This window comes from Haliotis rufescens, unplaced genomic scaffold, assembly GCF_023055435.1.
Source record: "Haliotis rufescens isolate VD_foot unplaced genomic scaffold, xgHalRufe1.0.p SCAF_2, whole genome shotgun sequence".
NCBI lineage: Eukaryota > Metazoa > Mollusca > Gastropoda > Lepetellida > Haliotidae > Haliotis > Haliotis rufescens.
In genome coordinates this window covers 53,971,303-53,986,912 of record NW_025963890.1, presented here as the reverse complement: position 1 = coordinate 53,986,912, position 15,610 = coordinate 53,971,303, and the positions used below count along the sequence as shown (strand labels likewise).

The following is a 15,610-nucleotide window of genomic DNA, read 5'->3' as shown; positions in this document are numbered from 1 at the left end:
GCTCCCACTGCGATATTTGCTAATATATTGGCTCGTGAACAATCTCAATTAGCACCCTTCCGACTGATCAATGTACACACGACTTATTTATTTGTGTATAATACGTACTTGTGTGTTGTATGCACCCTTAATTACGGGCAATTAAATTCTGGAAAAACATATCTGTCGTGTATGATACGCACAGACTTTTCTTGTGTATCATTTCAGGCTGTCAGCATAAACCAGGAAATTTATCTTTCAACTCTTTCACCAAAATTATATTCTAATAAGAGGCCCCTATTTCTATTCTTGAGAGCGCCCTGGGCACTTATTACATCGAATACAGTATTTAATAAAGTGTTCATCCAAATGCAATTTGCACCCTTTATCCCATCCATCTCTTGCAGTCTGTACTCTTCCTACCTAAAGAGACTTCAACGTTCCTTATTACTTGAGGGTTCCCTTATGAAATTACTTTTATTAAGCCTCATTGATAAATTTACTTCAAAGACAATAGTCAATGCATGCATCCCATGGCAATAAGACTGATAATGTCTTAAGCCACTTCATCTTCCTGAGGTAAGGGAATTAACTGTCCATAACAGTCCAGTTTCCACCCTTGCTGAACTATGTAATGATATCAACATCCGGTTCATAAACATTGTGACTGTCGTGCAGATTTCGGTAGATTGCAGGATTTGCGGAGCATGTATACCATCAACTGGGCGTCAAGAGATATTTTCAAACTCTTTTCATGTTTTAAATCAATGTGCCCATGTGATTTAAAGCACTTCGCGAGGCAAGAGCCATTTTATTTTACAATAAAGATCATGATTATTGATCAGATTGTCTTGACTGGGCGCCGCCAAACCGGGGAAGCAAATGCATGTGATAATAGAGGAGGAATCTGATTGGTCAATAGCAGGGACATCAAAGAGCCATACCTCGTCATAACCACTGGTGGCACTATGATCGAGTCACAAAATTCAAGCTTATGTCGGCAAGGGTGGAAACTGGATTTTTACTACCTTGCCTGGGGAAGATGAAACTACATAGACAATCTGCCACAGATAACTCGATCTGAGTCCGACTTACATAGGACAGGATACGGTGGATCATACAAAGAAAGTCAAATAACTTATCTCAATATATTTGGCAGCTAATATGTTTAACTATATTACAATTACAATAGCATTATGTACCACTTTCCCTGTGACTTCCTCAGTCTGGAATTCAACAACAATAAAGTCTTTATCACATATACACATCTCCAACCAATCACAGAGATTCTGGTGTTCACATGATCCCATCTCACCAATCATAGCTCATCACATGATCCAATTGATCAGCCAGAGCTTCCAGTCTGACCAATCACAATTCTTCTTCAATCACTTAATGTATTATTGTCCAATCAGAGTCCTTTTTCTCATTTCTGCAGCACAAGATTGTCACATGACTAATGTTGACCAATCATATGTTGGTGTAGCCTATCATTATTGCCAAGCACAGTAACAAGGCTGTAGAGTGGATGTTTCCAGCTCCACTTTTGTAAAAGGAATACTTGTTGACAGGAGGAAATGTGGTCTGTCGGTGCTTGGGCGGAGTCTCAGCTTCTTGAAGGTAATCGGGCCTGGAACAAAAATTCACATGGTTGTCAAAGATGAACATTCCCTCTCATATGTTAACAAAATAACAACTGTTTTGTCACAAATGCGATATCACTTTTTATCATTATTTCATGTTGATTGAAACTGTGACAGACATTGATTTTAATGTTCAATTTATACCAAAAAGCAGGAGCTGAGCTATCTATTGGCTAAACTAACTCGTCATTTAAACAAATTATTTTGACTTTTGACTAGCATTTTCATGAAACCTAGTCAATGCCAACTCCTCAGCTATCAGCAATGATGATGTTGGTGCTGCACATTCGCTATCTACTTACCCATCTCCCTCCATCCTGACCCACAGATCATTGAATGTTTTTCTGCCACCACTATTTTTCTTCCTTTTTCGTTTTCCTCTGTGGTCAAAAGGCAAACTGCAAATAGATAAGTCACAAATAACCAAAGAAATCTTGGAGGCTGAAATTCCCTTGTTACTCAGTTATCATAAGACTGATGCACAAGATATAAGGAGGGCCTAATTAACACCTGAGCACATCTGACCCATTCTTACCTGTCCTTAGTAATACCTGTGTACATCTGACACCCTCCTACCTTTTCTAATTAACACCTGGCCACCTTCTATCTGTCCTAATTAACACCTATGACCATCTGAACCCTTCCTACCTGTCCTAGTTAACACCTGTGAATATCCAACCCCTTCCTACCTGCCCTAGTTAACACCTGACCACCTTCTACCTGTCCTAATTAACACTTATGAACCCTTCCTACCTGTCCAAATTAACACCTGTGAACATCTGACCCCCTCCTACCTGTCCTAATTAGCACCTATGAACATCTGACCCCTTCCTACCTGTCCTAATTAGCACCTATGAACATCTGACCCCTTCCTACCTGTCCTAATTAGCACCTATGAACACCTGACCCCCTCCTACCTGTCCTAATTAGCACGTATGAACATCTGACCCCTTCCTACCTGTCCCAATTAACACCTGTGAACATCTGACCCCTTCCTACCTGTCCTAATTAGCACCTATGAACATCTGACCACAACCTACCTGTCGACATCAAGACTACTCCACAGGGCATCCAGCTGCTTCTGTCTCTGCCTCGCCTTCATCTGTTTCCGCCGTTGTTTGCGGCGCCGTTGCTCATGTCTGATCCTGAATCATACACGTCTCATATTAACACCGAGAAAACATCTCTAAGTAGATATAAAGAATGTACATAAAATGATGACACACAGATGATAAATGCAAATATATATTTTTTTCTGATTCTGAATTGTGAACAAATTGAGCATGATAAGGATGATGAGATAATTTAACTTCTACCTCTAACAAACTAGGAGCAACATAATTGATTATCATTTAAGATTGAGACAATCATAGAGCCAAGAATCTTGCAGCTCACCTGACTCAAACTGCATTGTTTTGGAGTGAGAAAAGATCCATTTTTGTAAAATAGACCTGTTTCAGCACATATCATGTTTGCTTTTCCAAAACACTAACCACACACCATATCTCAAGCATGATCAGATAAACATCATTAAGGAAGTATGGTACAGTTAAATTGATATCAAAAGGAACTTCAAAGACAAAATGAGAAGATAAGTACCAATAACAATGCCTTAGACAAATTTGGAAATATTTATGGCAATTTAATATATACAATGTTTCATTTGTCTGGTCTTTGCGGTCTCTGAGCACAAGGGCTTGTAACTAAAATTAAATTGAATCATTCTTTTTCCAATTTTATCTCCCAAATAAATTAATGTGGAACACTTGAACAAATTTGAGCCCTTCCACACATAGGAATTGCTATAAAAATGTTTCAATTAAATTGATCCGGCGAAATGTGAAATGTCTACAGACAACAACCCTGGATGATGTTCCATGGCAAAAGCTCAAATGTTCTTTTGGGGCAAGTGAGCTTCTGAAACATTCCTCCACCAAATTGTGATGGTTAGTAGCTAGTTATTTAATCTAATTTAGTTTCTACCAAGCTTTTTATGCCTGTAAAACATGCAAGGCAAATGTCGATATGAGGAAAAGAAAAAGCATCGTAAAGGGAGCCTTGACTGACCATACCCTGGAATTACCGTCAGTTTTTTTTTTGCATGCACAGCAATAGGCAACAACATCATCAACATTTATTTCTTTTTAAGTTAATAAACTAAAGAAAACACCCATTTATCATCCACCAGTATGCATGCAGATTGTTACTTGATCCAATCTAAGTAAAAATAATCTGGGAATTTCAGCATAAGGACTTATTAAAAGCTTCGAAATTAAACAATTTCTTTATAAGTGAAATTGAACAAATCAATTCTATCATGATTTTGTTAAGCATTCTTTGCTATATACCACAATTCCTATAAAATCTTAAACACTTTAAGAAAATACAAAACATTTTCCTTTTAGTTCTGTTTGCAGCAAGAGTCATGGAAAGGAAATTAATATGAAACAATTTTGAAGTTGATTTGTGGCTACTTTGGGCTCAGTAGCTTTTGAGTAACATCAATCATGAAATCCAAAGAATCAGCAATTGACAGTAAAGGGGAGAGCGCAAAGAGACAGTTTTTAATTAATACAAAATTGTTGTCATTCCATGTCTGATAAGCCAATGTAGATGTATTGATTATGTATCAAATCACAGACATTAGGTCCTGTTTATAAAACAAAAAAAGGACCAATTGAAATGAATAAAGTAAAATTTGTGACAGAAAATAACTGCCACAGCATCACCAAAAGATATTTCAAGGATAAACATTTCCTTTGGGCTATTGTAAGATATGTGTAGTAAATTTGAATGATTTAATGGGGACTTTGCTTGGTCGAATTGGCAGTCCCAAACAATTGATATAAACACCACTTCGCTTGATGCTAGCTAGAATTGTATGATGTATACTAATCAAAGAGTAAACAGTTACTCAAATAACCTAGAGTCAAAGCTCCATACATCTAGCCCAGAGATTTATCCAGGATTCTAAACTACCGGTAAATGACCTTGGCAGGCAGTTTCGGGGATGAAATCATTATTTTGCTCAAATTTGTCAGTGAAATAAAAATCACCTCCACAAAGGCGTAACAGTAGGTATTACTTTATAACATGAATTGGGAATTTTGAAATTTGGGAATTTGGACAGTCATTTCCTGCAGACTTGGGGCCGAATATTGGCCTCTGAGAAGGTCTAGACAAATCCCTGGACTGAAAACAGGCAATTGACAATCCAGCATGGTTCCTCTATAATATTTAAATTCTCATAGGAATTGTGGTATCACTTCAGTTAAAAAAACTTCACAGGAAAAGTCTGCCATGCTACTTCTAGTTCCAAAGGATATACCTTTTCTTGAATAGATACTGTATATCTCCGTAGAGCACATCGGAGGGGAGGGGAAACTCAGAGGTCATGTCTGCCAAAAAGTGTCTCCGAGGTTTATTGGATTTCTTAGAATTATGTGACTCGGGCAATCTAGAAATAGACACATGTGTGTGTGAGTGAGTGAGATGATCGGACACCACTTTTAGCAATATTCCAGCCATTTCCCAGAGGGGACTAAGAATGCGCTTCACACATTGTACACACCCTGGGAATAAAACCCAGGTGATGGCGAGCCAACGCTGGCACTACTTGGCTTCCCTACCCTACTGCCACATCCATCTACAACTTTAAAACTTAATGCATTATCATATTCTTTCATTTAAAAGATAATAGGAAGAATTTTAACAATGCAAATAAAATATTGCAGGCACTTATTTATTGTATTTGGATGAAACACAAATTAAAACTGGTTAATTATATTTTGTATAAAAAGTAATGTAATCATGATGTCATAAAGTAACAATGAAAAGAAACTATTATCCTTCAATACAATTTGTATAAGGGGTATCCATATTTTGTTCATTCTTTTTTATTTAGTTTCACGTTTAATGTTTGGGCCCTCAAACTGTTTGTTGGCGAATAACAGTATTTAAAAATTGATGAGTGAGTGAGTGAGTTTGGTTGTACGCCGCTTTTAGCAATATTCCAGCAATATCACGGCGGTGGACACCAGAAATGGGCTTCACATATTGTACCCATGTCGGGAATCGAACCCGGGTCTTCGGCGTGACGAGCGAACGCTTTAACCACTAGGCTACCCGTAAAAATTGATGATGATGTTGATGATGATGATTATGCACATTTCTTATTTGTTACAAGACCGATTGGTTTAATACTGAAGATAATATTGATACAGTTGATTACAGAACAGTAAATTCTGAATGAAGAACTTAAGAAAAAAAGTCTTGATATATACTGCTAAAAAAACGTTAAAGAACACCCACAATTGGAAGGCTGGGTTATACCTACCAGCCATGACAGATTTTGAGGAAAAAAAATCGATGTTCTTTAACTTCTTTTGAGTTATATATTTCTTGAATCTTGGTACACATAAACATGCTTTGGGAAATATATTTTGCTCAGGGTTCAGATTGTTCTTTTATGCATTGGGAAGATATCTTACATAATTTACAATATAATGCAGCAGATCACAATAACCTTCCGTACCATAAATGTCATGTAGAACGCATTTGCAATAAATTTATGTTTAAAAAAAAAATCAGTTTAATAACACAAATATGACATTTATTACCTAACTATGTCCCCACTTAATACAATTTCAAAATGTAATATCACTCAAAACACTTGCTTAGGGGTTTATTTCCATACACTTAATAGTCCCTTAAAGTGATAAACATAAATTCCCACTTTAATGGCGCTATTTATCAAATGTTCAATGACATGTTCGTGACACCATTCCAGATACCAGGGAAAAGCATAGTGGCCACACTTTACCACCTTCTGCCAACGTCTGAAAACCCATAAAGCTATATCATATCAAAGGCATTCAATCGGGAATAGTTGTAAAATACGTCAAATAACTCTCTCACTTCATAAACGATGATAAACACCAGATAAACAAACATATGGCTCTTCTATTTGTGTGATCGTGCCAGGCAAACAGTACACTCTTTTAAGTCTTCAAATTTGAAAAAAATATGGTTTAAGGATAGATTTCAATTTTATTTCCTTCTTTCGGAAGATTTCTTGACTCAGCGTGTCACTTCAAAGTTTCTCTTATCTGGGGGTCAAACATTTTATGTAGGAGATAGCTTAGAAATGCATTTATTTTCTCAAACGATTTCTGTTTGAGTCTTTTCTGGTCCATCACCTGATTGTATGGTTGTACTTACCTGCTGTTACATGGCAGGTGTACTGCTGTGCGGTGTCGGGGCAACAAGGACATATGTCCTTATGCAAATTGTGTGAGTGGCAGGCGCTATCAGTAGGGCAGGACATGGCCACCCTTTTGGTGAAAACCAGTCTTAATTTGTGATTATAGCTATGGCTTTCTTTAACTATGGCTGATCTGATTGAAGATTACAGCTAGGATTCTTTAACTATGGCTGATCTGATAGTGGATTATAGCTAGGATTCTTTAACTATGGCTGATCTGATAGAAGATTATAGTAGCTTTCTTTAACTATGGAAGATCTGATAGAGGATTTTAGCTAGGATTCTTTAACTATGGCTGATCTGGATGAAGATTATAGCTAGCTTTCTTTAACTACGGATGATCTGGTAGAGGATTATAGCAAGGATTCTTTAACTATGGCTGATCTGGATGAAGATTATCTCTGTGGCTTTCTCTAACTACATAGCTACACTTGCTTCCAAGAACAACGAAAAATAGATAGTCATAGATCGACGCACAAGAACAACGGATCGTAATTAGCCAAAAGTCAATTCACAAAATGTCATGGTTGATATATTTCACACCAACTTGATCACACAAGTCAACCAACTGCGTACTGAAGAGACAGGTGTCCTTTAAGGAAGACTCTCTGCATACACATTGATGGAAGTAGAGGTACTTACACGGGGATTTCTTCATCCGAGGCAGTATGGGTGACATTGAATCCTGCTTCTTGTAAATGGTTGATTATGGTATTGTTGCCAAGAAAATGCCCTGGAATGCAAAACAACAACTTTTAATGTCATGAATTTGGGAAGAAAAACATGCAAGTATTTATCTCTGACATTAAATCAATACACAAGGGACATAATATCAGTCTCATGAAATTATTTATGAATCAGATTTTACCATACTGCTCTCATTAGGACATGAAATGGCTGCGGAGGTTGACAAGATCACCAAGAAGTATCCAGCCATGCAGCCACTGATGCTTGATACAAGGATTTCTGATGTTTTTAAAGTAATTATGGCCAAATGTTGCAGACGGTGATTTCCTCTATCGGATTTGATTGACATATTGTCCATAGAGCAACACAATCATTTGGACAAGGAATCTGAATATGGATTCATAATATAATATTCTGACTATCATGTATAGTCAAGAATATGGCATGACAGTTGTATCTAAAATACGGAACCCCAAAATCCTAAATTTATCAAATTATTCCATGTGCCCAATAAAACAAGTTGCAATTTGAAGCCAAAGTTCTTATTACTCATGGCTGTTCGTGTATGAATTTTCCTATACTGGACATGAATGTGAATTTACTTTACATCAGATATCCATATCATCTAAGCCAAATAGCATCAGTCAAAAATCAATATTAAAGCTATCTTTTCATTTTGATTCATCGATGAAGTTAATGAACAGTGGGCCATGTGTTCTGGGATTTATTAATCAGCCGGGTCGGTCCAGTGGATAAAGCGTTAGCTTGTCATGCTGAAGACACAGGTTTGATGCCAAGAAAGGTTCACCCCGATTATCTAGGTTTGTCTGCACCATGTCAATGCTTGTGTGTTTCACCAAAGTGGAAATTATGTCTAAGACCTGCATCACTTTGGGGAATATTTGAATATGAACCAAATATGAACCAAATACAATAACAGTGTTCAGTAAAAGTTGTTCATTTGAACATAAATAATCTTATAAATAATTCTTAAAAACAATCAAACGTATTTGGCTAACTTGTAAATGTTTTAATGGAAATGTGGTCCAATTAAAAATGTTGTTTGTACATAAAAACAAAAAAACAAACAAAAAAGAAACCTGAGACAAAGAGGAGAGATTGCAATACGTATGATCATTATTCATATAATTTCCGATCCAAGTTTTCAACATCACCGGAAACAGGGGATATTTTGCCCAGATGTAGAAACATTTACTCTTGTCGGTTGTTGTAGAAAAGCATGTGGTGGGTGATATATGTAATTGTGTGGTGGTGGTGTTTGAGTGGAATAAAAACTTGAATGAAACTTCCTCCAACATCAAGCTGACATGCCGTGATGTAACTGGAATGCTGTTTAACTCATTTATTCACTCACTCACTCACTCAGGGACACTGTGTACAGACAATTTTCTGTTGTCCCTTGACTAACATTTAATCCCAGAAACAGTTATCTTATTAAATCATATATATCTACACAATACAAAATAAAATCTAAATAGGAGCCCAGAACAATCATTCTAGACTTGAGTTGGATTTATATATTGTCTGGGAGACAGACTAGATGTCGTCCTACTTACACTGTGATATGAATGTGATATTGCTAACAGGAGCAAAAACACCCAACTCATTCATTGAATGCAGGTAGAGTGAGTGAGTGAGTTGTGTTTAACGCCGCTTTTAACAGTATTCCAGTCATATCACGGTGTGTCAGCTTAATGTGGGAGGAAAGCCTGAAGTGATGCAGGTCTCAGACGTTTACCACTTCGGTGAAACCAACGAGCACGGGTATGGTGCCGGGATTCGAACCCACAATCATAGGTTTCTGGCGTGCCCAGAATGCAGGTAGAAATCATGAATGGCTCAATGATCAACACAGAAAATGATAGCTTGTACCGAGGATACTCTGATACATTTCAAGACCTGATGAAGCATGATTGGCTTGTTTACACAGCCATCAGAACCTGGTGAAATAAACATGACATTTGTACTGCTTCTGAACTTGAAAGTACATCCCAATCCTACTTGGGTGAGACAGTACGAGGCGATACATCAAAAGTTTCCAGAATCAGTTTTTTCATATCAAAGCTGTATTTCCTTTGATTTTAACCTCTGCTACCCCGATGAGGCGGAAAATGTTGTGAGAGTCTGGTGCAGTTCTCAACGACATCCGGTATACTACAGGTACATGATGTAAATGATGTCATGGAACTATCGGTTCCTTGTCCTGCTATATGTTACCCCCTTCCTCGGGTCAAGTAGGATTCAGACATTACTGCTTAACTGTCATAATTTAAATGAATCCCACTTAGAAACATCTTCATAATGACGACACTTGGAATATTGCATTCTGGGTAAAGCTGATTTCTCAAGATTTGTTTTCGATGATGATGATGATGATGATGATGATGATGATGATGATGATGATCTTCAGAATGTGATAATTGTATAATACTATTATTTTAGATTTTGCAAAAGTGGTCAGCACCTGTGATGATCCGGGTTAGAATTTGTCTTCATAAGAGGTGACAAACGGGAGCAGGTGGTCAGACTTGCTGACTTGGTTGATGCACGTCATTGTATGCCAATTGTATAGACTGGGTTTAATTAAGCCATCTGAGTTAGAGTTAAATTTACTGCAGCTTAAACAACTATTTTCTTTTCCTTTTATTTCAAATTTCTGTTCTTCACAAAATACTTGTGACGCATATCATCAAAAGACGAAATAAAATCCTTTGAAAAGTTGTTTTGAACAACATCCTTGGGATTAAGCAATTTATCTCTTTTAACTCAACTCCAAACTGTTTCTTTCTATTGAAATGTATAGTTTTTTTCAGAAAAAGAAATTAACTTTGTCTGTTTAAACCTGTCTGGAGACGTTAGTAGTAAATTGTGTACAACTGCTAAGTGCTTCCTATCACTGCAGAGGAATTAACATTGACACTGATGAAATGGATTTGAAGTGAGCAGGAGAATGGGGAGGTAGTTTTTAGCTTTCCTGTCCACATTTCCAGCCTGTTGAACATGTAGATGTCAAGTCCCTTGTTTCTCTGAGAAGGCAACTCTCACAGCTCGTCTTTACTTACTGTTATTGAAGTATAATATCGGTCATTTAATTGTTTGATAGGCCATAACAAGCATCTGTATGGATGATAAACGTCCATATTTTCAGTGTTACAGTAACAGTTTGTTTTAACTGCTTGGATTTATCAGAGTGAGTGAGTGAGTGAGTGAGTTAATGCTTTACGTCACATCGGCAATATTTCAGCCATATCGTGACGATGGATTTATCAGAGTTGTCGACATGAACTGAGACTGTTTGAAAGACACATATTTTCTTTTTAAACATATGGACTCTTTGGCCTTAATACCCTGATTCTACATTGTATATATCATACAGTTCAGACACTACACCTTTAATATGCTACAGTTAAGACACTGCACCTTCAATATGCTACAACTCACACTACACCTTTAATATGCTACAGTTAAGACACTGCACCTTCAATATACTACAACTCACACTACACCTTTAACATGCTACAGTTAAGGCACTACACCTTTAAGATGCTACAACTCACACTACTCCTTTAACATGCTACAGTTAAGACACTAAAACACCTTCAATATGCTACAGTTAAGACATTGCACTTTTAACATGCTACAGTTAAGGCACTGCACCTTTAATATGCTACAGTTAAGACACTGCACTTTTAACATGCTACAGTTAAGGCACTGCACCTTTAATATGCTACAGTTAAGACACTGCACTTTTAACATGCTACAGTTAAGACACTGCACCTTTAATATGCTACAGTTAAGACACTGCACCTTTAAGATGCTACAGTTCAGGCACTACACCTTTAAGATGCTACAGTTGAACACAAGCGCTTTATGATGCTAAACTCTGACGCTATCACTTTAAGAGATTCATATTTTGATTCTATACTTCAAAGAAATTCTGTGTTGAGATTATGTCTCTCTTGATCACCTCTCCGCCCACGGTGTAGCACTAACTACCTTGCACCGAGATTTACATTGGGTGTGACTGGGCTCTTGCTCATATAAATGATGCATATTTGAGAAGAGATAATTATTCTCTTTGCTTTAATGACATTCTAAGGTCTTGACACGACCTTATTATTGTGAACTAATAATCTTTTACAACCGTGCATGTGAAATATTACTTAAACTGGTTTTATGAGAGCTTATAGTGTCTTTTTACACGTCAGGTATGTTCTGAAATATCTCACAGTAATAAACAGTGAAGCATAACAATACGACCCTGATATAATATTTCTTTCCCTCAAAACATGTGTATATAAATGACATGGATATTTACATGTCAATATCATTCCACATTAGATAAAGAAATGGTTTGAGCTGCATGACATTTCATAGCTGCCGTGGGTACATCTGGGATATGTCATAATGAATAAATGTTCTCTTGAATGCCTTAATGTAAGAAATACCCTTCAATATTTATACTACATTTTTATTGAATTTTTCTTAAAAGATTTAGTACAGTTCTTATACTTCAGTTTGTTATTTGAAACCATTTTTATGGGGAGGAAAGTGCAATAATTTTCAGCACCAATATCTCATTCCTTATGGGGGCGGTCGGGTAGCGTAGGATGAATATAGATGATGGATGGATGGATGGATGATATGAACGAATATAGATGATGGATGGATAATGAATGGATGGATGGATGGAAGGATGATATGGATATGGCTGATGAATGGACATTGATGATAGGTGGATGGATGAATGTAGATGATGGATGATGGATGGATGATATGGATGAATATAGATGATGGATGAATTATGTGGGGAATGGCCAGGTAAGTGGATATCAGAACGTTGGATGACAATAAATGTGACAGATGGGCAATTGTACACATGATGAAACGGGTTTTTTAATACCTTTTTATATGGTATATACTGACAAATTATTTCAAAAATATAAAACAGTTTACACCTCATAATAAACAAACAGGATCTTTAAAATGAGAAATTCCACACCAACAGCATACAAATGTAAATCACCTGCACCAGAAACAAACCACCTGCCCACATGCTCGCAGCATGACTAGGAGTACATGACACTAGCACACAGACTCCTATGCTACCCTGTAAGGAGTATCGGATGTAATAAACTGGGTTTATACCTGAGTGCAGCACACATCGACAGCACAACTCTAACACTAAGAGGTGAACAGATAAGCTATTGCGTATTTTCTTTCAGTGGCGAGGGAAGGGTAGCCTTCAAGTGGGCGAAACTCTTTAATGTGGCCACAACACGCGTCTACAGCATTAGGAGGGCAATAGGGTTGGGAGCACATCAATGTTGATTTTGTAAATGATCTCCGAAATTATTTTCGCTTGACTGTAATTTCAGGGAGGGGTGGCATCAGTCGAGTGCCACACATGCTAGTCAAACACACACAGCTCAGCCATACAAAGAAAATAATCAGTTTTTTCATTCATGATTTTGATTTAGAATTGTCAGTCTCGTTATAGCTCATGGTGAATATCATCCCTGGCATGTCTGCTGCTTGCCAGACGTTCTTGCCATGATGTACTTTATAGGCTTCACATGCTTCTGAGTGAGTGAGTGAGTGAGTGAGTTGGGGTTAACGCTGCTTTTAACAGTATTCCAGTTATATCGTGGCGTGTCAGCTTAATGTGGGAGGAAAGCCCGAAGTGAAACTCATGAACACAGGTATGGTGTTGACAAACCTAGAAACATAATGGGGGGGGGAACCGGGATTCTAACCCACAATCATAGGTTTCTGGCGTGCACAAGGGACGCAATTCTGCACAGTGAATCGCGGCAACTTAGATGATTGGGCTACCCGTGCCCCCTCACATTCTTCTGATGGTCGTAACCAGTCTCTTAATTTAAGGATCACACAATTCTTTCATATTACTATAGAAATATAAAACAACTATACTAATATGAAAAAAACTTGTGCCATGACAGATTAACTACAGAAAAATACGTTTATAACGAACACGCTTATAACGCGTTGGCGGATATTACAAACTTAAATTTTGGTCCGCGCCATTTGCTGTATTGATGTTGTATGTATGCTTATAACGAATTACGGTAATAACGAACATAAATTAGTGGTCCATTTGAGTTTGTTATAACAGTAGTTTACTTTATAGTAATATGAAGGAATTGGGTGTCCTTAACTTTTTGTGATTAGTATATGTGCCAAATAATTATTATAATGTACTCTGTCCCAAGTGGGCGTTGCATAAAATATATTTTCTTCTATTGTATGCTATTACATGCTTTAAAGATACAAATGATACTCTTCAAAAGAGTAATATCCTTTCTATGGGTTTTTAAACAATGATTGTGACACGAGATGGATCGACATTCTGGGGTTAAAAAAGATGGGCGGCATTGATGCATGTATTTATTTTGTCAGAGACTGATCTTGAAAATCTCCCAGCCTTTAAGATCTGTTTAGTTTCCAAACGTAACTGTAACGCTTAGAAATAGATTAAAACAAGCCATAATTGTTCTATATATTTGTAAGATTTATCAAATTACTAAATACAACAGCAAAGAACAAACTATTTATTATTTCACGATCATATTGAATTTCAGTGGTGTGTTTTGAAAAAGAAATTTAACCAGGTCAAAATGAACATTTACATTTTATCATCTGATACAGGGGAATTTAGTTTTATTTCACAAAAACAACATTCAGATAGCTGATACTTGATGATGTGGTGCATGATTGTTTTCATTGGCTATTGAAAATAAACGTATCTTTATCCATTGATATATGACGAAGTAATCTGACAAGCTGGGCGATCCTTTGGGGCAGGGGACTACTGCAGGGGATAAGGGTGTAGCATCACAGTGAGTGAGTGAGTGAGTGAGTGAGTGAGTGAGTGAGTGAGTGAGTGAGTGAGTGAGCTTTAATGTAGCTTTAAACAATATTTTAGTTACATGACAGCACATCTGCTAAATGTGTGATGAAATTTCAAAGTTACGTAAGACGTAGCCATTTATCACTTTGCTGAAATCCATGAGGGATGGTGAGTGAGTGGGTTTGAGTGAGTGAGTGAGTGGGTTTGAGTGAGTGAGTGAGTGGGTTTGAGTGAGTGAGTGAGTGAGTGGTTTTATGCCTCTTTTAGCACTATTCCATCAATCTCACAGCAGTGTCGTTTTACCTGAATATATTCCAGCTATATAATGACAGACTTGGCGAGGCAGATTGATGGTTGATAGCACGATCAATAAGTCCAGGGCATGATGCCACAAAATCATGAAGGTCACCATCATTGTGACCACTCAATCCTCCATAGTCTGCTCTGATATAACAGACATGAGGCACTGGGTGTAACCCATCCTGGCGACACCACGGGGGCCACAGTTATAGAAGTATCATAGGGGACTGGCCATTTACTATTGCGGAGGGGGTGGGAATATTGTTTGAGACAAATATTTCAGTCAGCCCTTGAAGACATAAAAATCTTTTCGCTGAAAAGAAGAGCTAAACAATTGTTTTTACCCACAACACTATGACCCATGAAGATCCGGGGTAGTATAGGTCTTCACCAACCCATGCCTGCCGTAAAAGGCGACTATGCTTTCGTAAGAGGCATTTAGGGGATCGGGTGGTCAGGCTCGCTGACTTGGTTTGATGTATGTCATCGTATCCAAGTTGCGTAGATTGTTGATCATGATATCAATCACTGGATTGTCTGGTTCAGACTCGATTATTTACAGATCACCTTCATATAGCTGAAATATTGCTGAGTGCGGTGTTAAACAACAAACAAACAAACAAACAGAACAACACCGCATCATCATCCAGCATATCCAGTGATAAACCTGAAGACAAAAGATTTTTATCCCAGGCACCCCAACAGTATTAAAAGGTCTGTCCCAAATGAGTGAGTGAGTGAGTTGGGTTTAACGCAGCTTTTAACAGTATTCCAGTTATATCGAGGCATGTCAGGTTCATGTGGGAGGAAAGCCTGATGCAGGTCTCAGACATTTACCACTTCGGT

At 37.5% G+C, this 15,610-nt stretch overlaps 1 protein-coding gene across 2 annotated transcripts in view; it reads right to left on the bottom strand.

Annotated features, from left to right (window-relative positions):
• Positions 1 to 220: 220 nt before the first annotated feature.
• The window catches only part of LOC124140691 (metalloprotease TIKI1-like), a 95,124-nt gene continuing 79,734 nt past the window's right edge, over positions 221 to 15,610 (bottom strand). The window contains exons 4-8 of one of the 2 annotated variants that reach the window (XM_046508385.2): positions 7,528 to 7,618; positions 4,951 to 5,079; positions 2,663 to 2,767; positions 1,925 to 2,020; positions 221 to 1,609 (exon numbers count right to left, since the gene is read on the bottom strand). In XM_046508385.2, the coding sequence (XP_046364341.2) occupies positions 1,450 to 1,609; positions 1,925 to 2,020; positions 2,663 to 2,767; positions 4,951 to 5,079; positions 7,528 to 7,618 (581 nt within the window). In that variant the 3' untranslated portion in view covers positions 221 to 1,449. The remainder of the gene's footprint in view (positions 1,610 to 1,924; positions 2,021 to 2,662; positions 2,768 to 4,950; positions 5,080 to 7,527; positions 7,619 to 15,610) is intronic. The other variant, XM_046508393.2, reaches the window with a different exon arrangement.